This window comes from Lemur catta, chromosome 17 (genome assembly GCF_020740605.2).
Source record: "Lemur catta isolate mLemCat1 chromosome 17, mLemCat1.pri, whole genome shotgun sequence".
NCBI lineage: Eukaryota > Metazoa > Chordata > Mammalia > Primates > Lemuridae > Lemur > Lemur catta.
In genome coordinates, this window is record NC_059144.1 from 3,522,501 (window position 1) to 3,548,473 (window position 25,973).

The following is a 25,973-nucleotide window of genomic DNA, read 5'->3' on the forward strand; positions in this document are numbered from 1 at the left end:
TGCTGGTGCTTTTTTAGCCTCATTCATCATATTTAATCCAGAAGAAATGGCTGCTATGGGGTAGAGTCTGAGTGCAGATCCAGCCCTGCCTGCCTCTTGGAAGCCCTTGGGCCTACTTGGTTCTGCTCGGCTGAATGCCTTTCTTTTGGTCCCTGCTGAACTTTCCTCCAGGCTAGGGGTGAAGGTCTTGCTCCCAGTTCCCAGCATGATACTGCTGTTTCCAGCAGGGGGGCTTGGCCTCTAGGAAGCGCAGTGCGGGCAGGGGCTCAGCAAAGAGCTCTCCATGAGCCCCCACTCTGTAAGCCTCTTGGGATCCAATTTTGAAGCACAGCAGGTGCCATGATTCTGTTTACATGCTGGTTAAACACATACTCACTTCTGTCTTCCAAGAGACATTGTTTTTATGCCAGTAGTGTATTACTCAGTGATTTCGTTTTCTCTTTAGCCTTTGCTTGTGACTGTCCTCTTCACCTAACGTAACAGGCACTGCCCAGACTTGCCGAGCTATGTTGCTAGGTGTGTAGAGAAATCCTTTTCTGGGGGGTGATGAATCTTACTGATTTGAAGGATGGGGATGGGGAGTGATACAAAAGCATTTCATTTTCTACTGGCAAAAATACCTAGTTTTGCAGTGGCTTTTTTTATTTTTTATGAACTTTTTTCAATAGGTGATACATTTGCATGGTTCAGAATTCACAAAGTCCAGGAGAGTATATGATGAAAAGTTGCCTTTCTACCCTGTGCCTTTTGCTACCCAGTAATCTGTCCCGGAAGCAGTGAATATTAATAGCTTTTGTATTCTTCCAGAGAGAGTCTGCACCTGTACAAGCAAATGCAGATCATGTATTAACATTACATGCCATACCTTGTACTATTATGTATCTTGCTTTTATTCCTTTAACAATAGATCATAGTCTTTCAAAAAAGAAATGCCCCTGTCCTTCTTAAAGTTGCATACGACTGGATCATAAACTCTTGGGTTGTTTTCAGACTTTATGTGACATTTAAAAAAATAATACATTTGATGTCAGCCAACATATCATTTCAACATAATAATTTACACATTGCAAATGCTCAGTAGGCCCATGGGGCCAGTGGTCCCGTATTGGACAGCACACGTCCATCCGTTTGTGGGGGTATTGGAATCTCCAGGACTCAGCCTCAGCCCTCTTTCCCTCTTTTCAGATGTTGATCTTCTCTCTACCTCCTGCCTAATGGAGTACACTGGACAAAGCTGTGGAAGTAAAGAACCTGGTAACCTAGAGTGTGGAGGAGGCTGGAGAGGTCAGAATTGGTGCACATGCATCCCTGACTATTCTTGTTGGGGACCAGGATCCTGAAGGTCCATTTTGTCCCAGTTAAATGTGTCAGTGGCTGATCTTGCACCTATTTCTGATGATGCTATGCACTTGTGGTCTGGCACTCCATGGGGTACCTGTGAGCTTCTGACTTCACAGAAGAGCTGTAAGGCAGAAACTGACATGTCATTATTTTTAACATTACTTTGTCATTGGCATCCCATATCTTTCCGCAGAGTTGTTACCTATTGAGATGAAATAAGTACTTTGCAAACCACTGGGTAAATGCCACAGTGAAGTGCTGGCTCCTTCTCCTGCCCAAATGTTCTTCTGCTTCTCTTGGCCTATTAGAATCAGTATTTTCCCTGTAGTTTGGTGTGGCTTAATAATTGGTGGTCCTGAGTGTATTTCCAAGGGCGCTTCAACATGATTTTAAAATGATGCTGGGTAGGCTTTATGGACAGATTCCAGCAGGGCCAGCACTTACCAGGGCCACTTTCCATGGGAGCTCACCATTCTTGTAAACTGCGTCCCTCTCAGATCTCTCTGTGCTTTCAAGGTGCAGAGCACTGGCTCAGCTGAAGGAGCAGAGGTGAGGACAGTCTCTCCCTGTCTCCAGCGGGCTCAGTCTGCAGTGGTGGGGACAGTTGTTTTTCAGGGGCCAAGTGTGTCTGGCCCGTTCAGGACCTTATTTAGTCCTCATGTCTCCTCTTTTAGGGAGCAATTATGGGCAGAAGAAACAGCATGTGTGATGGGCCTGAGGTGGGTGATTTGTGGGAGCTCAAGGGGTTGGGGCCAGGCCACGTGCCGCAAAAACAGGTACAGGTCATTGAAGGGATTTGGGGGCAGGGCTGCTGTGATCCATTTATGGTTCCAAAAGATGGCTCTGGTGGAGGCAGTTGGAGCTTTGCTGGGGTTTGGGGCTTGATGGATTAAGAACTATACCTGAGGGACAACCAAAGAAGGAGATAGGCACACTTGGTGTGACAGGCACCTGTCAGCAGGCATGTGTGCAGCCCGTCAAATACAGGAGGACAAAGAGGGCTGGGCAGTAGGGAGGTGTGGAGATAACCTGAGAAGAGACTGAAGGGTTTTGAGCCTAGAAGACTGCCCCTTTTTTGTTGTTCAATATAGTTGAGGCCCTCAGAAAATATTTATTGAGTGAATGAGGTAGAGAGGGTTGTTGAGAGAGCATCTCTACTCTGGTTTCCTGCCTGCAGAGGCAAGTCTCAATGATGAAGGCTTTTAGAAAGGAGAAATGCTTCTTGTCTTGTCTTTGGAAAAGTTCTTGGGTGCTTCCCTGTTACCACTTTCCTCTCCTGCCCACTGCAGGAGAAGGGATCTGAGTGTGCATCATGGATGAAGGGGCTAGGTAGGAGGTGAGATATGCCTGTGCCCAGACCGTGTGTGTAGGTAGGGCCTGGGGGATAAGAGGCGACAGGTGGTGTGCTGGTGTGAGTGCCATTGTGGGAGTGGGCAGGGCAGGATTCATGATCTAGAGATCAGGTGGCTCTTAGGGACCCCCGATGGGGACAGTTTGGGTAAGACTGTGTGTGGATTGGAGGAAGGGAACCTATGGATACAGCATTGCTTGTTTTTTCACCACACCTGGTGGTTGGTGGAAGGCAGCCACAGGAAAGAGTCTCCTGCACTTGCTTTCCCTGCAGACACACGTTGAGTACCTACTGCATGCTGGATAGATTCAAGGGAGGCAGAGGGGATTCTTCTCTTTCCCCTGGGAGACCCCACCCCAAGTAGAAGGCAAGTGGAGAGGAAAGGGGACTGAGTTCATCCTACAGGCACAAAACAAAGCAGAGAATACTCTGGAAACAGACGCCAGGGAGCCCAGGCCTGCACATCTGGTCAGGGAAGGCTTCTCAGAGTGACCTAAGGACAAGTATGAGGATTTCTCAAGGTGGGGTTGGAACAGGCAGATTTAAAATAGTGAAAAGAGGAAGCTTGAGTCCAGTAGCCCCGGTGTCCTGCCTCCTGGTATCAGTCAGAGATGGTGACTGTGGCCACTGTGTGCCTTAGTGTCTGAAGGCCAAGGGGTGGACCAACTCACCAGGTCACACAGCCTATGAAGGGACAGCTGAGGGACTGCTGGGCTCAGGGGGAGTGGCACAGTGTGTGGGTTCCTGAAGGGCGTCCCTGAGGGATGCTCCCAGCTCCATGCTGCCCAGTGTCATTGCTGCCTGGCTGTGTCCTCTCACTGTACCTGGCCTGAGGTTTGCTCATGTGATGAGCAGATGTGAGCAAGGCTCTACCTTGGCCTCCTGGGCATCTGATGAGTGGCCCACCTGAAAGGAGGCAATCCTTTCACCCCAAGCCCTGGGCTGCAGCACCTTTTTACTTATAGTGACTTGTTTTGGGGCTGTAGTTCAACCTCTTATCCACAAAAGTAATATCTCCAAGACGATTTTTATGAACCTTCCAAAAATCATGACCTATTACATGAGCTTAAGTTCTTATGTTAAAAATAATTATGCCACTTTGATTTTTGATACATTAAATTTTATCTGTACTACCTTTGTGCAGACTTACGTTGCATTAGCTGATGCTGGAAAAACTGAGGTTTCTGTTCTTCTTAGTCATCCTGCTGCTGGCCATGTCTCGGTGAATAGCATCAGTATTTGTGCTCAACCTCCTAAATCACAAATCTGAGAGCCAGTCATGTAGACTTCTCCTTTTCACATATCCCCTACATCGCTTTTGTGCAATTCTCGGATCCAGTCCTTCAACCTTCTGGGACTCCTGTCCATCCAGGGTAAGGAGGCGTGCCCTTGATCCTGGGGCCTTCCCCTTGCTGAGTGCATTTTGTTTTCTTAAGTTTGTGCCTTGCAAGTTCTCTTCCCCAGAGAGAAACAACTCCTCTTTAGCAAAATGTACACAGTTAGGGAACCCAAGTTCTGGATGCCCAAGTTCTTGGTTATCTTCTGGATGCCTGAGGTTTTAACCTGTTTTTTTTTTTTTTTTTTTTTTTTTTATTTCAGCTCATCATGGGGGTACATAAGTTCAGGTCATATACATTGTCCCTGTCCCGCCCATCCCCCCGAGTCAGAGTCCCAAGCGCGTCCACTCCCACTCTCCAGACAGTGCGCCTGGCACTCGCCATGTATTCATACCTCAATCCCCTCCCCCCCCCCACCTCCCCGGGTCTGCACCCTTAAGCATGACCATTCCCCAGAGGGTGCGCAGTGCACTCGTCATGTAGGCATACACCCATCCCCTCCCCCCACCCCCCCATCCCAGTCTGATATCCAATTGGTGTCCTTCCCTGATGTACATTTAGGTGATGATCAGGGAAACCAGTTTTCTGGTGAGTACATGTGATGCTTGTTTTTCCATTCTTTGGATACTTCACTTAGTATAATGGGTTCCAGCTCTCTCCAGGAGAACCAAAGAGATGTCGTATCATCGTTATTTCTTATAGCTGAGTAGTACTCCATGGTATACATATACCACAGTTTACTAATCCATTCGTGGATTGATGGGCACTTGGGTTGTTTCCACATCTTTGCGATTGTGAATTGTGCTGCTATAAACATTCGGGTACAGGTGTCTTTGTTAAAGAATGACTTTTGTTCTTCTGGGTATTAACCTGTTTTTAATTGCAGAAGTCCTTCACTGATGGTGAAATCTTAGATGTTATATGAGTTGGATCTGGAGACAGCTCGAAGTTCGTTTCTTGTAAATAGAAATTACCTTGGGCTGTGAAACCATTTCTGAAATGATTCCATTATAACCTCAAGAGAAAAGCAAGGAAGAAAACATTTGTTTTCTTTTTTGAAAGTTTTTGTAACTTTATTTTGATATAATTTCAAACTTACTGAAAAGTTGCCAAAAAAAAAGGAACTACCATATATCCTTTACCCAGATTTACCAACTGTTTACATTTTGCTCCATTTGTTTTCTCTCTCTCTCTCTAATATATATGCATATTTTTTCCTGAATCATTAGAAGAGTAAATTGGAGATATCATGTCTCTGTACCCCTAAATTTATCAGCATATTTCTTAAGAACAAGGACATTCTTTTACATAATCACAGTACAGTTATCAAAATCAGGAAATTTAACATTAATCCAATGCTGTTTCCAGATCCACAGTGCATAATCAAATTTTGTCAAGTTTCCCAATAATCTTTATGGCCTTTTTTTCCCCATGGTCCAGGATGGTGGTATAGGACCTTGCACTGCATTTAATTGTCAGGTCTTTTTAGTCTCCTCTTAATCAGGAACAATTCCTTAGCCTTTCTTTGTCTTTCATAATGTTGACATTTTTAAAGAGTAAAAAGATCCATTATTTTATATATTATCCCTCAGTTTGTGGGTGTCTGCTTTTCCTCATGATTAGATTCAGGTGATGTATTCTTGGGGAGCCAATGCCATTGACCTGGTGTATTATTCTTTGTGTGTCACATCAGGTGTCCTGTGCTGTCTGTCCTGACATTGGTGATGTTAGCTTTGATCACTTGGCTCAGGTGGTGTCTCAGGTTTCTCTAGTATAAAATTAACTATTTTTGCTTTTGTAATTAATAAGTAATTTGTAAGAGATGCTTTTAAACTATGTAAAGATCCAGTTCCTCGTCCAACTTTAATGCACTTGTTTAAGCACCCATTAATCATTTGCTAACTCTAATAGTCCTTCCATACTTACTAGATGGCATTCTAAGAGCTTCCCCCCTTCTCCATTTATTTATATATCTAATTATTTATATCTATATGGGCTTGTGGATTTCTGTTTTATTGAGTGGGTTATAATCCATAGTTGTTATTATTTATTCAGATGATTCAAGCGTTCCAGATGTAACCAGTGGAAGTCTTTCAAGCTGGCTGCTGTTACCCTTTGACATGTCCTCATATTTCTTTGAGCACTTTTTAGCACATCAGAATGCTGCAGGCTTATCTTATAGTATTCTAGTAAGCCCTGGAAAGCATTTGTTTTTAATGAATGCACCAGTGCAGTGCATTCCAAAACATAGTTTATTTTGTACTACCAGTTGGGATTTATTTGTGCTATTTGGAACTTTTGTTTACATGTTCTTGGGAGAAGACCTTGTGACCATCTCATGAGTGACTTTCTTTTTATAATATATGAATACTCTGTCTAAATAGATAACACAGATTTACCTGGTAGATAATTTAAACTAGTGGTTAAGTACTAAAGCAGCTGTTATTCTTAAATACTGATTGTGTACCTGAAATTTTAATTTGTATAACAACCTTGTGGAACATGGGGTGGTGTCCCCTTGTTAAACATAGGAAATTAAGGCTCAGAAAGGTTAATATACTGATCTAGAGTCACACAGCTAGTGAATGGTTGAGCCAGGGTTTCATTTCGGTTTAGTCTGACTTCAAAGCTCACTTTTTCTCATGTACTTTATGATATAATGCATTTCCATACTCAATTGTAGACTTTCTACATGTAACAGTTGAATAACAAAACGTTTATTTCTGGCTAAGGTCTTTCTCCTGCTGCATAATTATGTGTCTGTATGAAAATCAAGTCTGAAGAATTAAAGTATGTGGTTCATCACATTGTCCCGCTCGATAGAAAGTTTACTTGTTTTTATTAGAGTGATTTGTCTGTCCTAGTGTTTGTTTAAAGACCCAGAAGTTCCCTAACCTTTTTATTTTCTTTCTGTAGGAATTTGCTTGCTAGAAAACAAAATGCAAGACTTGACAAACAAAATGACTTGGGATGGAAGTTATTTGGAAAAGTACCACTCCGAGAGAATACTCAGAAAGATTCAAAGAAAATACAAAAGGTATATAAGATATGAAAACACAGAAATATGCTGTTGTATGTATACAGCATATATTTATGAATCTTGCAAAAATGACCATTATTGAGGCTTTGAAATCAGAAAACTCTTTATATTATTTGCATGCCAACTTCCTAAAATTTAAATCTGTATTCAGAATGTGGATGAATTTAACCTTTTTCATTTCTTACAGCTGTAACATATGCATAGGAAAGCAGTTGACAGAACTGGGCTTTAGATATTTATAGCTTGATTAAATTTAATCAGTTTTTTCAATAGTAGTTGCAAATGTGTTTATTGTCAAATTTTTATTAATTGTTTTGATATTAAAGCTTTCTCCTATGATTTTCTTGGACAGGAAGGCTAGGGCCACCATTCATCCAGGCTCTGCTAAGACACCTCCCCCTTACTCTGAAGTTACGCACTTTTTCAGGGGGCAGGAGTGGAATGGGGTTGAGGATCAGGCTATGCCTGTGATATCATCACACTGGGCTGCCTTATTCCTGGAGCAAGGCCAACCGTGGGAGGCACGTGTTTTCTTTGTAAGAAGGGGGCTCATACACAGATGCAGCAAGTCTGTGGCCTTGGGAGCCCTGACTGTTACTACCTCCTAGTCCCTGAGTCCGTCCCAGCAATTGTAGCATTCTGACAGTCTGCTGTTTGCCAAGTGCTGTGACATCATCCCCCAGCAGCCTTACCCCTCCAACCTCAATTTTATATTCATTGACAATTGTTCAGTAAACACTTTTGAGGACCTGCTAAGTGGTAGGCCTCATGTTTGGCCCTGGCTTTGGAGAAGGGACACAGCACCTATGCCCAAGAGCTGCAGTCCCCAACCCCTGGGCCACAACCTGTTACCAGTCCTGAGCTCCTCACTGTCCCCCAGTGACACCCCACTCCCCTATCCCTGGTCCATGGAAAAATTGTCTTCCATGAAACTGGTCCCTGGTGCCAAAAATGTTGGGGACCACTGCCCAAGAGCACCCTTCTGGAAATGATTCCAGTGCAGGTATTGTAAGGAGCATCACAGGTGCATGAGCACGGAGGTTGGACCTTCTCGGCAAGGCAGCACAGACTGAGTTTAAAGGTATAACAGAGAATTGATTGTTATGGGGATCATGTACTGAGTGATTACTATGTGCTAGTTTTAAATGACTCAGCACTTGTGTTTCTAGTTCATTCAAAACTCACAACAACGTTTTGAGGAAGATACTGTTATCCTCACTTTACCAAAGAAGCACTGAGACAACAGAGGCTGAGTGACTTGTGCAGGGTCACACAGCTAGTAGGTGGCAGAGCTGGGATGCAGCCCCAGGCAGTTGGGTTCCAGGGCACTTTCTGCTGGCAGGACAGGGTGCAATGTGAGCCCAGGAGGCTGAGCCCAAGAGGCTGAGCCCAAGGAGCAGCAGGGGGAAGCTAGCCATGGGGCCTATGTGCTGTGCTTCCCTGGAATCCTGCCTCTCCCTGAAGTCTTTGCAGAGGCCCTAAGTGTTTTACTTAGGTAAGGAGTGATGAGATACCTCTGGCAAGAGTGTGGCTCTTGGACTAGTTCAGGCAAGAGAAAATGGGGTCTGGCCCATTGCTGCTGTGGTCATTGTGGGGTTGCAGAGGATGCCTCTCTGAATACTAAACAGACTTGCTGATGATCTGTTAGATGTGGGGTGCAGTGCATGGTGGTGAGGCAAGGCACAGCGCTGGGGCTCCTGGCCTGGGCACCAAGGTGGGTTTCCACATGCTACATTTTTCATGCCTCAGCAAATTAAATTTGTTTTGAATGTTGTCTACCATTCTCTGTGGTAATTGTCTGGACCCAGGGAACTCACTAAGTATATCAGTGTTGGAATTCATTTTTGTAGAACCTTACATTTTGAATTTGAGTCACTTATTGTGTAGGCTTACTAAAATAGCATACAATTAAAATATGAATTTGTATGAAAAGCTCAGCTATAAATTTCTTAGGAAACTAAGTAGCCAAGCTGTTATAAAGTTTTTAAATAAATCTACACTTTAAAAAAGTAACGTTTGTGCTAAATAGATTTTCCCATGGGATTTCATATCACTTGCATCATGTTTGAATTTCTTTGTCTTTTTAGTACCTTTTTTTTTTTTAAGGTGAACGTGGATATTATGTTCTTGACCTTAAAAGGTTTTTTTTTTCTGTGAACTGAAATGACTAGGTTACCTAATTATGTGGTAACACAATACTGCGAACAGGAGGACCATCTGACTTCAGTCATCAATAATAAAGAATGTAATTGTACCTGCATGAGTCATACAGTCGTGCCTGTGACCTGTTTGCTTCTGCTTTGTGTCTCTGGCCCTCTCATCTCTCAGCCCCGGTCCCCCGCAAGGAGGCATAGTCTGGGAGGGACTCAGGATCAGGGATCTGCTACTGTCGGGAGGCCTCTGGGCAGCAGGCTTGAGGTGGCTGCTGTCACAAGTGTCAGCCTACACAGCCCCCCACTTTAGAGGGTGGGTGCTAGACTTGTGGTCCAAGATGGTGACATTAACTCCAGTTAGAACTAAAGCATAGAGAAGGTGTTTAGGAAATTCTAATTCCTTTTCCTTTTCTCTCTGGAATTTTTTTTTTTTTTAATTACTTGAGAGAACAGCTTCACATGGTGATTTAAGAACATGGAATTTGGCTGCCTGGGTTTGTATTCAGCTCTGCCACAATTTGGCTGTGTGACTTTGTGTAAGTTATTTAACCTCTCTGAGCCTCATTTTCCTCATCTCTAGAATTTGGAGAACAGTAATACCTACTTGCAAGGAGGTGAGAATTAAATGAGTGAACATGTATCATGTGCTCAGACTAGTAGTGCACATAGTAAGTGCCATAAAAGTGTTTGCTGTTATCATTGTTTCTTTTGTATGACACGCCACCCTTGAACAACAGGAAATGGAGCATAGTGTGAAAGAATTAGATACTTTCTTTTGCTTCTTCAGTAAACACTGTGCCGTGTTGAGGCCAGGTCTTGTGCTGGGCCCCAGGAGCATAAGAGCAGTTGGGTTGACTTGCCTGAGTGCTGAGGGACAGGTGTGCACACTGGCCACCAGCTTTGGACTTGCAGGCTTGGATTTGGTTTCTAGCTTCACCTCTTCTTATCTGTATGAACTTGGGCCAAGGACTACTACTTAATTTCTTCCTCTGCTAAATGGACATTATGATATCTACTCACTGGATTGTTATAAATTGAGAGATAACATATGCGACATGTTTTTTGCGCAGGGTCTAGCACAGCAGGTGGCCCAGAATTAGTGCTCAAGCTGTGGCTGTCGTGACTTTTAGTTAATTAATAGGCCCAGTTTGTGGTGTAGGTTCTATATGTGGTTTGCCCAGGGCATCTAAGGCACATCTGACTATTCTAACAGGCCACATTCTCTTGGCTTGGGCCTTACATACTACCATTTTTTTTGGAAATATTGAATTGTTACTTTTAGTTATCTTTTCAAATTTTATAAGCATTCTGAAAGTTGTTATATTTTCTATCAACTTACGTTATTATCCGAGAGAGATTTTCTTAATAGGGAAACAAAAATGACCGAGGTTAGGATTATAACACTAAAGCGGTAGCTCCCGAAGTATGGTCCCCAGACTAGTCATAATTGTCATCACTGGGCATTTGTTAGAAATACTAGTTCTCAGGTCTCACCCCAGACACTGAAACAAACTCTTGGGGCTGCAGCCCAACAAACGCTATAGGTAATTCTAATATGTCCTAGAATTTAAGAACCATTGCTGTGCAAGAAAGGAATGTTGGATATTGGGAGGAAAACAGCCATTTTTTTGCCACAGTAGATTAAATAAAGGGCCTAAACCATACCGCAATACAAATTCCAGTAACTGCTAGAGAACTTTTGAAGTCTTTTTTTTTTTTTTTTTTTTTGAGACAGAGTCTTACTCTGTTGTCTGGGCTAGAGTGCCGTGGTATCAGCCTAGCTCACAGCAACCTCAAACTCCTGGGCTCAAGCAATCCTTCGTTTTTTGTTTTTTTTTTTTTTTTTTGAGACAGTCTCGCTTTGTTGCCCTGGCTAGAGTGAGTGCCGTGGCATCTGCCTAGCTCACAGCAACCTCAAACTCCTGAGCTTAAGCGATCCTACTGCCTCAGCCTCCCGGGTAGCTGGGAGTACAGGCATGCGCCACCATGCCCAGCTAATTTTTTCTATATATATTTTAGTTGGCCAGATAATTTCTTTCTATTTTTAGTAGAGACGGGGTCTCGCTCTTGCTCAGGCTGGTCTCGAACTCCTGAGCTCAAATGATCCGCCCGCCTCGGCCTCCCAGAGTGCTAGGATTATAGGCGTGAGCCACCGCGCCTGGCTCAGGCAATCCTTCTGCCTCAGCTTCCTGAGTAGCTGAGACTACAGGCATGTGCCACCATGCACCACCATGCCTGGCTAATTTTTTCTATATATTTTTATTTGTCCAGCTAATTTCTTTCTATTTTTAGTAGAGACGGGGTCTCGTTCTTGCTCAGGCTGGTCTCAAACTCCTGAGCTCAAACGATCCTCCTGCCTCAGTCTCCCAGGTGCTAGGATTACAGGCATGAGCCACCGAGCCTGGCCTGAAGAAGTCTCAAGACTAGAGAAGGGGAGAATTCACCTGAAGAGCACTGCCTTCAGCCTCCTGTGGCTGGGTCAGCGTGGGTGGTGATGCCAGCTCAGCAGTGCAGACCTTTGCCTTGTGAATAAAGGGGAACCTTCTTTCTTGAATTCCATGGTCCTTTCATTTGCTCCACAAATTTAATCCACTGAGTATTACAATGAAGGACAAGACTTATTTGGCCCTTGCCTTGTTAGACCTTACCATGGATCAAGGAAAGATAGATTTAAACAAATAACTCTACAGAAAATTACTTGTAGTTGTGATAAATGTTGTGAAGAAGTGTAGTAATCATAGAGAAGTTTTGTATTACTTAACATGTTTCTCTGAACTCAAATTTTTTAAGTGACTGCCAGTTGCCAAAGCAAGGGCCACTTCTCAGATCTTGTCTTCCTTGACCTATCAGCAGCATTCCCTCAGGTGACCTCTGCCCTGCTCCTTGAAAGGCTTCTTTACCTTGACTTCCAGGTCACCCCTTTGTCCTCCTTTTCAGTTTCCTTTGCTGGGCCCTCTTCTTCCCAATCCTCTAAATGTTAGAGTGCCTCTTGGGTACTTCCTTTTCCGTGGGAAAAGGATGCCCCTCTGGGGCATCTCAGCCAGACTTGAGGCTTCAGAGGTCAGGCCTGTACTGACAGCCCCCACACTTGTTTCCAAACTGAACTTACTCCCTGAACTCCATGCCAGGCATCCAGCTGCCCAAAAAACCTTTGATTTTAAAAACTTTTTTTTTTATAGAAATGAGGGTCTTGGTATGTTGTCCAGGCACATCTTGAATGCCTGGCCTTAAGCGATCCTCCTGCCTTGGCCATCCAAAGTGCTGGGATTACAGGCGTGAGCCACCATGCCTAGCCTAAAAGACCTTTAAAAGACCAAGGATACACATGTGCAGATAGACAGGAGTTCTATACCACTGTAGGATGACTATAGTTAACAATAATGTATACTTTCAATTAGCTAAAAGGAGGATATTGAATGTTTGAGCACAAAGAAATGATAAAGGTTTATTATGGGTATGCTAATTACCCTGATCTATACATTATATGTATCGAAACATCACTAGGAACCCCGTGGGATATGTATAATTATTATTTGCCAATTTAAAAAATTAAGTTAAAAATCACTAAAGTTAGCTCTTGCTTTGGAAAAAAGATCATTTAAAAAGTCAAAATGAAGCTTTGTAATTTGAGCAGATATCAGAGGCTCAGGGCAGAAAACATTAGGGGATGCTTTAGAACAGAGTTAGTGAATTTTTAGACATAACACTATTTACATAGGCTTCAGGAATTGATATTATTGTCAGGAAATGAGGTTAAGCAGAAAGTTTATGTCCTGGTTGGCTCTGAAGCAGCTACTGATTGTGGTGGCGATAGCTGCAAGGAAGGATGGAGTTGTAGATTTCACAGTGTTCTGGATAAAACACTGTCATATGAGCAAAGGTGAGTACTTGGCCTGTTGTGTTTGAGTTTGTATAACCAGGAATGTCTTGCATGGCCTTCTAGAATTTCAAGTCTGCTCTTAGATCTTAGAGTGTCCCAGAAGAAGGTAAATCCAGGATAGCTTAAAGTGATATTCATTCTCTTCACCTCTGAGAAGTCTGGGGTACTCAGAGTCTCAATCCATCATAAACTGTGGAAAGGATATAGGTCTTGGTGGTCAGTGAAAGTAACTGGCTACAACCTACAGGCAAATTTTCAAACAACAATAAGAAAACTACTTTCACTTTCATCTTCCCTTATGCCTTTGAAAATGGGTTTGAATGAGCTTACAAAAGTAAATAGAGCAGGTCACAGTTCTGGGTAAGATGGAGTGAACACATTCCGCCCTCTCTCTCCCAATGAATGCAGCTATAAAACCTGAACAGAATGCATGGAGCAGCTATTTAAGGATTCTGAAAAGTAAATAGTAGCAGGTAGATTGGGGAAGAAGACCAGAATTTGATATATCACTGAATTGATACTGAGTTTACCAGCTTTCTTCCCCTCTGATATTCCTCAGTCTGAACTCAGGGCAACCTAAAACCCAGAAATGGGTGCTAATATGGACAGAGAGAGCACCAGGTGGAACTCCGTAGTTCTGGTTTGAGGAGTGGGTCTCTAACACTCAGAGAGAGTGCAGAAATCAAGTTTTTAAAATTTTTATTTATTTTTTTCTGTTCTCTTGCACCCTAGCTCTCAGGCATGCTTATGGCAGCAACACTAGGAAGGGTTACTGACTGGAAGAGCTTTGTTCCTAAGAAGGTGGGGTGAACCCCTGATGCTTTATTGTCTCTCTCCTTCTACTTCTTGTCCCTGATGTGGAAACAGTTGTGTGAAGTATGTGGCTAGCGAACCAGGGAAGGAGAGACTTAGGGAACTAGAAAGTTCTGGGGGGATTACATAGAGGAGGGTTTCAGGAGAGTGACCCTTTAAGGTTATTTATGAACTCCTGGACTTCTCACCAAGTTGTGGATACATGAATCTGACCCTAAATAACATACGTAGACTGAGAACTAAACTTTGGGGTAGACCACCATGCAAATCCCAGACTGGCCACTGGGTGGTGCCCATGTGGGATAGATGCAGAAAGTATTAATGCTACAATGGCTTGGAAAACTCAGATGAGTTGGGAGCCACAACTCAACAGAAGGCTGGTTGGGACTTGTGTCTGGAATCCAGCTGGGTCAGTTGCTTACCAAGATAAAAATGTCAACATTCTCCAAAGGGTTTAGACAAGATCCAGAATCTCTTAACACACTATTCAAAATATCAGGAATGCAGGAACTAGGATTATCTTTTGACAACCAGCAGACACCAATGCCAAGATAACACAGATGTTGGAATTATCCAGCAAAGAATTTGAAATGGGCATTATAAAAATGCTTCAATAAGTTTCCTCTTGAGATGGGAAGATAGAACTATCACTAAGGAAATAGAAAATATAGGAAGAACTAAATGGAAATTTTATAACTGAAAAATATAGCAACTAAAATAGCAAACTAACTGGACAGGTTCAGTAGCAGAATGGAAATGATAGAGGAAAAAGTGAGTGAAGATTGATCAATAGAAATTATCCAATCTGAACAATACAGAGAAAAAAGTAAAAAAAAATGAACAGAGCTTTAGGAGCATGTGGCACAGTACTAAAAGGTCTAACACTTATGTCATTGTCAGAAGGAGGGGAGAAAGAATGTGATGCAGAAAAGTTATTGAAATAAATAGTAGCTGAATATATCCCAAATTTGGCAAAAAACATAAACCTACAAATTAAAGAAACTCAGTGGCCCCCAAACAGGATAGACCCTAAGAAGTCCATGTCTACACACATGATAACCAAGTTGCTGAAAATAAAGAAAAAGAAAAAAATCTTACAAGCAGCCAGAGAAGAACAATGCATTACTTATTGGGGGATAACAATTAGAATGATTGTAAATTTCCCATAAGAAACCATGGAGGCCAGAAGGAAGTGAAATAACATTTTTAGAGTACTGAAAGAAGAGAACTGTCAACCCAGAATTCTGTCTGTATTCAGAAAAAAATACCCTTCAGGAATGAAGGTAAAATAAAGATATTCACAGATGAAGGAAAACCTAAGAATTTGTTGCCAGTAGACCTTCTGTAAAAGAATTGCCAAAGGAAGTTGTTCAGATAAAAGGGTAGGATAAAAGGAAACTTGGAACATCAGGAAGGAAGAGGAACAGAAATGGTAAATATCTGGATAAATATAGTAGACTGTTCTCTCAGTGTGTTCTTTGTGTTCTTTAAAAATATGTTTTACTGTACAAATTATGTCTGGGGTTTTCTTTCTTTTATTTTTTCTTTTTTTTTTGAGACAGAGTCTTGCTCTGTTGCCTGGACTAGAGTGCTGTGGTGTCCGCCTAGCTCACAGCAACCTCAGACTCCTGGGCTCAAGCAGTCCTCCTGCCTCAGCCTCCCAAGTAGCTGGGATTACAGGCATGCACCACGATGCTCGGCTAATTTTTTCTATATATTTTTAGTTGGCCAGATAATTTCTTTCTATTTTTAGTAGAGACGGGGTCTCGCTCTCATTCAGGCTGGTCTTGAACTCTTGATCTCGAGTGATCCTCCCGCCTCGGCCTCCCAGAGTGTTAGGATTACAGGCGTGAGCCACTGCACCCAGCCTGGGGTTTTCAATGTATGTAAATATTATATATAAGACAACTTAAATATAAAGGGAGAGGGAATATGGTGATAAAGTTTCTATATTCCACTTGAAGTGGTAAAATATTGATTCTAATTAGATTATGAAAAGTTAAATATGTCTGTTCTAATCCGTAGCCCAACCACTAAACTATACAAAGAGATGGCGAAAAACACAATAGATAAAATGGAATTCTGATAAAATCAATTCAAAAAACCTGAATAAAGACAGGAGAGAAGAAATAGAGGAAGAGGAAAGAGAATACAAATAAGATGGTAGACTTAAATTCAAACATATCAATAATTATTATACATTAAATGTAAATGGTCTGAACACACCAATAGCATATCTCAATATTCAATTGTGACAGATTGTCAGAATGTATAAAAAAAATAGACCCAACTACACATATGCTGTCTATAAGGAACTCATTTCAAATATAAAATATGTAGGTTAAAGTGAAAAAGTAGAAAAAGATACATTAATATCATGAAAACACTAATTACAAATGGAGTGGGCCTATTAATATTGCAAAAAGCAGACTTCAGAACAAAGAAGATTACCAGAGATAATGAGGGATATTACCTAATTAAGATATAATGATTATAAATGTATATGTACCTAATAACAGAGCTGCAAAATACATGAAACTAAAACTGTCACATCTGAAACAAATGGACAAGTCCACATTTGTAATTGGAGGATCGGCGTTCCCTGTTAGGTGGGAATTGATAAGACTGCAGGCAGAATCAGCCTGGACATAGAAGTGAGCAATACCGTCAACCAGTACAACCTACTGGACATTTTAGGACACTCCACCCTCAACAATAGCAGAGTACACATCTTTTCAAGTGTACACAGAACATTCACCAAAATAGACCATATCCTGGGATATATAATAAAAGAAACTTAAAATTTTTCATTAAAATTATACAAAATATAGGTTGACCATAGTGATACTAGACTAGAAAGCAATGACAAAAAGATAACAAGAACATTTTTACCCCATCTCTCACCATATACAAATATCAACTCAAGATGGACTAAAGACTTGAATGGAAGACCTGAAAACATAAAAATACTAGAAGAAAACCTAGGGAAAACTTCTCTGGACATTGATCTAGGCAAAGAATTCATAAGTAAGACCTCAAAAGCACAGCTGTCAAAAACAAATAAACAAATTGGACCAAGCTTCTGCATAGCAGAAGAAATAATCAAGAGAATGAACAGACAGCCTGCAGAATGGGAGAAAATATTTTGCAAACTATACATCCAACAGAGGACTAATACCGAGAATTTACAAGGAACTCTAACAACAGCAAGAACAAAATAACCCCATTAAAAAGTGGGCTTAGGACATAAGTAGACATTTTTCAAAAGAAGACAAATGGTCAATATGCATATGAAAAAATGTTCAACATCACTAATTGTCAGAGAAATGTAAATTAAAACCACAATGAGGGATCATCTTATACTGACCAGAATGACTATTATTAAAAAGAAAAAAATAACAGATGTTGGTGAGGATGAGGAACTTTCATACATTGTTGATGGGAATGTAAATTAGCGCAACCTCTATGGAAAACAATTTGGAATTTTCTCAAAGTTCTAAAAATAGAACTACCATATGGTCCAGAATCCCACTTCTGGGTATCTACCCAAAAGAAAAGAAATCATTATGTCAAAAAGATACCTACACTTGTATGTTTATTGCAGCACTATTCACAATAGCAAAGATATGGAATCAACCTGTCAATCAGTGGAGGATTGGATAAAGAAAATGTGTTTTAATGTATACACAATTGAATACCGTTCGGCTATAAAAAAGAGTGAAATCATGTCTTTTGCAGCAACAGGGATGGAACTGGCGGCCATTATCTTAAGTGAAACAACTCAACATAGACAAATACCGAATGTTCTCATTTAAAAGTGGGAGCTAAATAATGTGTACACATGGAAGCAGTGTGGAACGATGGACAGTGGAGACTTGGAGAGGTTGGGGAGTGGGAGCAGGGTGAATGATAGGAGGTTGCTTGGTGGGTACAGTGTGTTGCTTCAGTGAAGGTCCTGATTTCACCACAACGCAATATAAGCAGTGCGACAAAATTGTACTTGTAGTCCATGAATATATACAAATAAATAAAGGGGAAAAATCTCTAAAAGCTTGGAAGTTACACAAGTAGAATATTTCTAAATTAATCATAGGTCAATGAGGAAGTCACAAAGAAAATTAGAAAATATTTTGAAGTGAATGAAAACACAGCATATCAAAATTTGTAGGATGCAGTACTTGGAGGGAAATTTATAGCACTAAAATGCTCATATTTAAAAAAGAAGGTCTCAAATCAATAATCTAAGTTTATACCTTAAGAAACTATAAAAGGAACAAATCAAGGCAAGCAAGAGGAAGAAAATAATAAACATAAGAACAGAAATCAATGAAATTAAAAACAGAAGAATGATAGTGAAACCAAAAGCTGATTCTTTGAAATGACTGATGGAATTAATCAAACTTTAGCAAAACCAACAAAAAAAAGAGAAGAGAACCAAAGTATAGTATTAGTAAAAGAAATGAGGCCAGGTGTGGCTTGCGCCTGTAATCCCAGCACTTTGAGGAGCTGAAGCGGGAGGATTGCTTAAGGCCAGGAGCTTGAGACCAGCCTGGGCAACATGGCAAGACCCCATCTCTACAAAAAATTTTAAAAATTAGCCAGGCATGCTGGCAGGCACCTGTAGTTCTAGCTACTTGGGAGGCTGAGGTAGGAGGATCCCTTGAGCACTGGAGTTAGAGGCTGCAGTGAGCTATGATCACACCACTATACTCCAGCCTGGGTGACAGAGTGAGACCCTGTCTCTTAAATAAATAAAGGAATGAAAAAAGAGGTACCAGTATAGACCCCATAGAGATAAAAAGATAATAAGAGAATTATTATGAATAATTCTCTGTACATAAATTTGATAACTTAGATGACATGGTCCATTTCCTTGAAAATTACAAATCACCAAAACTCATCTGAGATGAAATAGAAAACCTGAATCATCCTGTAATTATTAAAAGAAATAAGGCCGGGAGCGGTGGCTCACGCCTGTAATCCTAGCACTCTGGGAGGCCGAGGTGGGTGGATCATTTGAGCTCAGGAGTTTGAGACCAGCCTGAGCAAGAGTGAGACCCCGTCTCTACTAAAAATACAAAGAAATTATCTGGCTAACTAAAAATATATATATAGAAAAAATTAGCCGGGCATGGTGGCGCATGCCTATAGTCCCAGCTACTTGGGAGGCTGAGGCAGGAGGATTGCTTAAGCCCAGGAGTTTGAGGTTGCTGTGAGCTAGGCTGACGCCACGGCACTCACTCTAGCCCGGGCAACAAAGTGAGACTCTGTCTCAAAAAAAAAAAAAAAAAAAAGAAATAGAAGTTATAGTTAAAAACCTCCCCCAAAAGATATCTCTAGGCCCACATGGTTTCACTGATGAATTCTGTTGAACATTTAAAGAAAAATAACACCAATTTTAGAAAAGGTGAAAGTAACCTGACTCATTTTCTGAGGCCAGTATTACCCTGATATCAAAACCAGACAAATATAGTACCAAAAAACCCCAAACTACAAGCGAGTATTCCTTATGAAGACACACATAAACTCTTCAATACAATATTGGCAAATTGAATCCAACAGTGCATATAAAAAAAGTAATACACATAACTAAGTGACACTTATCCTGAGAATGCAAGTCTGGTTCAGCATTTGAAAATGAATCAGTGTAATCCACTGAAGAAAACCACTTGATCAAATTGGTGCAGAAAAAGCATTTGACAAAATTCAGTGTTCATTTCTTATTAAAAACTCCCAGCAAAAAGAGAACTTCCTCAGCTTGATAAAGGGAATCTACAAAAAATAGCTACAGCAAACACCATACTTAATGGAAAAAGACTGAACGCCATTCCCCAACATTGAAAACAAGGCAAGGATGTCCACTCTTAGCTTTCCTGTTCAACATATTGGAAGTCCTAGCCAGTGCATTGTTGGTGGGAATGCAAAATGGTACAGCCACTCTGGAAAAAACAGTTTGGATGTTTCTTGTAGCATGAAACCTGTATTTACAATTAGCCCAGCAATTGCACTCTTACTTACCACAGAGAAATGTAAACTTATGTTTGCACAAAAATCTGTACACGTTTGTAGCAGCTCTATTTATAGTTCTTAAGAAATAAAAACTTCATCCCTGCAAAGTCTGAGCAAACAAAACAAAAACAAAACAAAACAGGAAACAACCCAAATGCCCTTCAATGAATGAATAAATGGTGATATATCCATACTATTACTCAGTAATAAAACATACCTAACATACCAATACATCGTCAGAGGTATTACCTGAGGGTATAAAGCCAGTCTCTAAAAGTTGCCCGCTGTGATTTCATCTATATTACATACTTGAAAAGACGAAGTTATAGTGATGGATCCATAGTGCCAGTGGTGGGGTGGGATGTAACTACCAAGAGATAGCATGAAGGAGGTTTTAGGGATGATAGAACTATGTTAGATCTTGATTGTCATGGTGGCTGTAAGACATGTCAAAAGTCATAGACTATATACACAAAACTAACTGTACATTAATTTAAAAAATAACATGAATGAATGAATCAGTCAGGGCATCAGTCCCCAACCTTTTTGGCACCAGGGGGCTGGTTTCATGGAAGACAATTTTTCCATGGACTTGGGGATGGGGTGGAGTGGATGATTTGGGGATGTTTCAAGTGCATTACATTTATTGTGCACTTAATTTCTATTATTATTGCATTGTAATATATAAGGAAATAATTATACAACTCACCGTAATGCAGAATCAGTGGAAGCCCTAAGCTTGTTTTCCTGCAACTAGATGGTCCCATCTGGGGGTGATGGGAGACAGTGACACCCGAAGTGTGTTGCTTATGTCCAGTCTACTCCGTAATCTCATTTTGGTTTCTGTCACTGAAGAAAATCCTGTTTCACAAAGATAGGATATTTTAAATGGAAGCAGGCTTTTCAGTGCTTTTGTGGCAATCTCAGGATATTCTGCCTTGACTTTATGAAGATTTGGAGTTGTCTCAAGCATACTTTTAGGACCACCATCATTTGTGATTTTAAGCAGTCTTATAGCAAGGACAAAGTCGATTCACCTGGCTTATTAAGAAATGGGTCATGGATCCATTCCTTCCCAGTTTGGGGGTCTTGTGATTGGGAAATAATGCTCAAGCTCTTTTGAAAGCTGAGATAGGTGATCATGCACCAGCTGGGAGAAAGAAGGCCCTGGCTCAGTCTCTTTCAAAAATCTCTGCTAATGTTAGCAACATGTCAAAAATCCTAATTTTCACTCATCACCCCCATAATTCCAATTTGGCTTTGAATGCAGCCACTTTATCTGCTGACTTTAACACAGTTGTCGTTTTCCCCTGAAGTGACAGATTGAGTTCATTGAACAGGTTGAATATGTTACACAAGTAAGCAAGTTTTGCGACCCATTCTGTGTCCCTGAAATGTGCTGGCAGTAGTGACTGTTTTTCTAAAAGAAATCTCTGGAGCAGCACTTGTAACTCAAAAACTCTGGCCAGTGATCTACCTTTAGAAAGCCATCTCACTTCCATGTATAAGAGAAGACATGTGTCCGTCTCCTTGCAGATCTGTGTGAACAGACTTGAGTTAAGGGCATGTGCTTTAATGTGATTGATAATTTTTTTTTTTTTTTTTGAGACAGAGTCTCACTCTGTTGCCCGGTCTAGAGTGAGTGCCATGGCGTTAGCCTAGCTCACAGCAACCCCAAACTCCTGGGTTCAAGCGATCCCACTGCCTCAGCCTCCCGAGCAGCTGGGACCACAGGCATGCGCCACCATGCCCGGCCAATCTTTTCTGTATATATTTTTAGTTGTCCATGTAATTTCTTTCTATTTTTAGTAGAGATGGGGTCTCGCTCTTGCTGAGGCTGGCCTCGAACTCCTGAGCTCGAGCGATCCACCTGCCTCGGCCTCCCAGAGTGCCAGGACTACAGGCGTGAGCCACCGTGCCTGGCCGTGATTGATAATTTTAATCACATCCTGCAAAACGTTGTTTAGTTCAGGTGACATTTTTCAGCTAGCCAGCATTTTTCTGTGGATGACACAGTGTGTAGACTCACATTCAGAAGTGACCTTCTTGACCTGAGTAGTGAAACCAGAAAGCCGTCCAGTCATGGCAGCCACTCCATCGTGCATATACTGACACAAAATGACCAATTCAGTTTTCCTGATACGTAATCATTCAGAGACTTGAATAGTTCTGCAGCTGTGGTGTTGGTTGGCAACAAAAGTGCAAACATATCCTGATGCACATCCTTCTGAAAAATATATTGCACAAAAACAAGCATTGTTGCCTTGTTGTCAACATTGGTAGACTCGTCAACCTGGATTGCATACCACAGTGACTCATTAATCCTCTCTAACAGTTTGTCCTCAGTATGTTCTCCTGTTTCATCAATTGGTCTAGTTATGGTGCTAGCTGAAAGAGGAACACATGTCACCTTTTGAACTGTAGCCTCTCCTAAAAGTTCACAGCAAATATCCTTAGCAGCAGGCAGGATCAACTCTTCACCAATACCGAAGTCTTAGCTTTAGCAATGTGGTTAGCCACTAAGAATGATGTTTTCAAAGCGGACACATTTAATGAAGTGATGGCCTTCAATAATTCCTTCTGTTCTTCACGTTTTTCCGTTTTGAAAAACTCCAAAGGCTTGTCTTTTAATGTAGAGTGCTTGGTCTCCATGTGACAAAGCAGTTTTGAAGGTTTCATGGCTTTGCTGAATAGCCAGTCACCACATATTATACAAAGTGGGCTTGGAGAATGTGAATCACCTGTTGCAGTGAACCCATAATTTAAGTAGGACTCTTGGTATTTTCTTTTAAATGCAGCTTTCATTTTGTTGGCAGTCTTAGGGTCTTTGGCTGTCTCATCATTGGGTCTCCTTTTTTTTTTTTTTTTGGAGATGCGGTCTTGCTCTTACCCCTGAGCCCAAGCAGTCCTCCCGCCTTGGCCTCCGAGAGTGTTAGGATTATAGGTGTGAGCCACCACACCTGGCCCATCATTGAGTCTTTACCCCTTTTCAAAGAAGCTTTCCAGCAATGTTTGTTTTTTACTCATTTTTGGTAGGGTTAACTTGTGGGCTTACCAAAACTGTCACTGAGCCAAGTGTGCAGTGCAAGAAAGTGGGGTGGACAGAAGTAGTAAATAAAATAATGGGTGGGCCACGAGTGGACTAAAATAAGTGTTGGATTCTGACTTAAAGCCTGCCACCAGATGCAGCTGTACAACTGAAGTACAACTCCTAGGCCACTATAAAGCCTGCTACCAGCCCTAGCTTAATTGCCACTTGCCACTCACTAATAGGGTTTTGATATGAGGCTACAAGCAACTGATTGATTATGGTCTCTGGGCAGTCAAACCTCTCTGCTGATAATCTATTTGCAGTCACTCCCTAGTCAGCTCCACCTCAGATCAGCCATTAGATTCTCATAAGGAATACGCAAACTAGATCCCTCACATGCACAGTTTACAATAGGGTTCGCTCTTCTATGAGAATCTAATGCTGCCGCTGATCTGATAGGAAGTGGAGCGCAGGCGGTGATGTGAGTGATGGGGAGCGGCTGTAAATACAGACGAAGCTTCGCTCACTTGCTCACTGTTCATCTCCTGCTGTGCTGGGTTCCTAATAGGCCATGGCCTGTGGGTTGGGGACCACAGAGTTAGGGTACTTTTGACCCAGCATTACCACTTCTAGTAGTTTTTTCCTATAGATGAATTGGTGTATAGGTGAAATGATGGTTGTATAAGGGTATTGAAACTGTCTAAATGTCTGGCAGTGAATCGGTCAAATCCTAAATGAAATATTTAGACCTCAAAAAGAAAATGAATAACCATTTGTATAGTGTGCTCTATGTGTGTAAGATATATATGCAAGTCCTTGTAAATGCACAGACTGTATTTGGAAGGATACTTACAAAATGGATAATAGTGGGATTTGAGAGGGGAATGAACTGGGTATGTGGAAGATAGGAGGGAGACTTGCTTTCCACTGTATATCCTTTTGTACCTTTTGTATTTTGTTTTGCATACATGTCTACTCTAAAAAATAATTTTTAAAAATATGTATAGAATGATAGAGAAAAAATTGTTAAGGAAATTTGGGCAAGGGGCAGCAAGATGAAACCCCAGAGGTAAGTGGATATTCCAAATACAACTCCATAAGGTCCCATTTAACTCAGAGTGGTACACTACAAATTTGATAATGAGCATTCTGGTGGCCAGAGCAAAGAGGGAAAACATTATATAGCTGGTGGTGATCTATAGTTGAACACTGAACCTGTTCTGGAAGTTTCAGCTTGTCAGGGTGGTAGCACATTTGTATGGGACTGGGATCTTTTGGTGGAGGGTGAGTCCCTCAGGAGATAATCCCACAAAATGTCTAACTCATATTAATGTTGGGTTTTAGAGAAGCTGCAGGTTAATTAAATATCATACTTCCACATATGCCTTTCTGGAAGAGAGGGAAAAGGGGAAGTGAACTCAAGTTTCTACGGGGCAAATGGCAGCATAGTGGTTTAGTTTGAACTTTATTTTTTAGTCTATGGATAGATTATCTCCTACTATTATCCTAGTAATTGTTAATTTATTCTGAAAAGTATAAATCGTTTATCTCCCACGCCTTTTAACAATATAAGCTGAAATTCTAGGGCATAGTGCTTCCTAAAGTTTGCTTACTTTTCCCAGTGTGGAAATGATAATTTTACCTATTAGTTTGAGAGTGTAGTGTTCAGAGCACACTTTCTTCAGTGCAAACACTGTGGCTCTTGTGTTCAGTCTTCACTGGTGTGGTTCCCAGGAAGAAGTAAGAATTCAGGAATTGGAATTTCTCTGGCTTTGGGATCAGGAAGCCTGAGCTTCCATTTTGGGTCTGTCATTTACAGTCATTTGTCTGGACATAGGCCTGTTATAATGCTTTGCCTCTCTGAACTTCAGTCTCCTCCTCTGGAAAGACCATGCTCACCTGGCTTTTGCTTGTGAAGGTGAAATACAGAAAAGTTGGGGGTGCTCCTGGAGCAGTGGGATCAGTCACAGTCAGTGGCTTCTCTCATTCTGGTCTCCCTTCGTGGCTGTACCTTCACTCTAATGCACAGAAAAAACAAACCAGCAAAAATACCCCCCAAAATAACTTGGCTCCACTAATATTTAGTGTGGTTTGGTAGTTGCAGTTGGTGAAATAAGTTTTGATGCCATCCGAAGTAGCTTAAAAATAATTTATGAAAAAATACTTGTAAATAGCCAAATAACAGATGAAGAGAGAGTGAAACAGGAAAATCCTCTTCACCCTGAGATTCTACAGCCCCCTTCACGGAGGAGTCTTTGATAGTTTGGTGTCTACCCTCCCAGGCCTTTCTCTGAGACAAATTATATATATGCAAATTGTATCCACACCAATACATTTGCATGAAATAATCATAGACCATGTGAGCTCTGCAACTTCTTTCTGGTATATACACTGTACCAGGAAGCTTGCTGCACAGACTTGAAGACACAGTAACCCGTGATTGAAAGGAGGGGGCTGTCTGTGTTCTGAATTTACTTTCCGGCTGATCTTGGACTTGGAGATAGCGCCTATAGACTGTTGGCCTGTTGTGTACACCGAGCTAGATGGTGCAGTTTCATGGAAGGAGCAGCACTGATGCTGCTTCCTAGGAAGACCAGGAGAGGTGGCCCTTGGGAACTTTCAAATGCTTTTGCCCTCCCCTGAGCGATTTAATGCATTGATGTGAAAACAGTGCCAGCCAAAGAAAACCCCTCTTTCCCACTGATCTAATTCCCAATAGGAGATTAGATTTTAAACTCTTTTATCATTTCTTAAACACAGCTGAGCAGCAGGGGACACCCTCTACAGGGCCTCAGTGTTCCTTGAGTGTGCAGCCACCAGTGCACAGTGTGGGATCTGGTGCACAGCAGGCACTCCAGAGGACTCTGAGAAACCTCAGATTTGAGGGGAACAATACTATTTGTAAACCTTATCTTCAAGTTGCTTGTCTAAGATGAACTCAGAATGTTACTGGGCCTTTGGGAGATTAAAAAAAATCTTGTCAGTGTAGGAGCACTTTAGGTGGAGTTATCCCTTTGG

General features: G+C 41.5%; 1 protein-coding gene across 2 annotated transcripts in view; it reads left to right on the forward strand.

Annotated features, from left to right (window-relative positions):
• Positions 1-25,973, forward strand: part of TBC1D14 (TBC1 domain family member 14) — a 126,317-nt gene that overhangs the window by 43,487 nt on the left and 56,857 nt on the right. For both annotated transcript variants that reach the window (XM_045529074.1, XM_045529073.1), the window contains exon 3: positions 6,946-7,066. In XM_045529074.1, the coding sequence (XP_045385030.1) occupies positions 6,946-7,066 (121 nt within the window). The remainder of the gene's footprint in view (positions 1-6,945; positions 7,067-25,973) is intronic.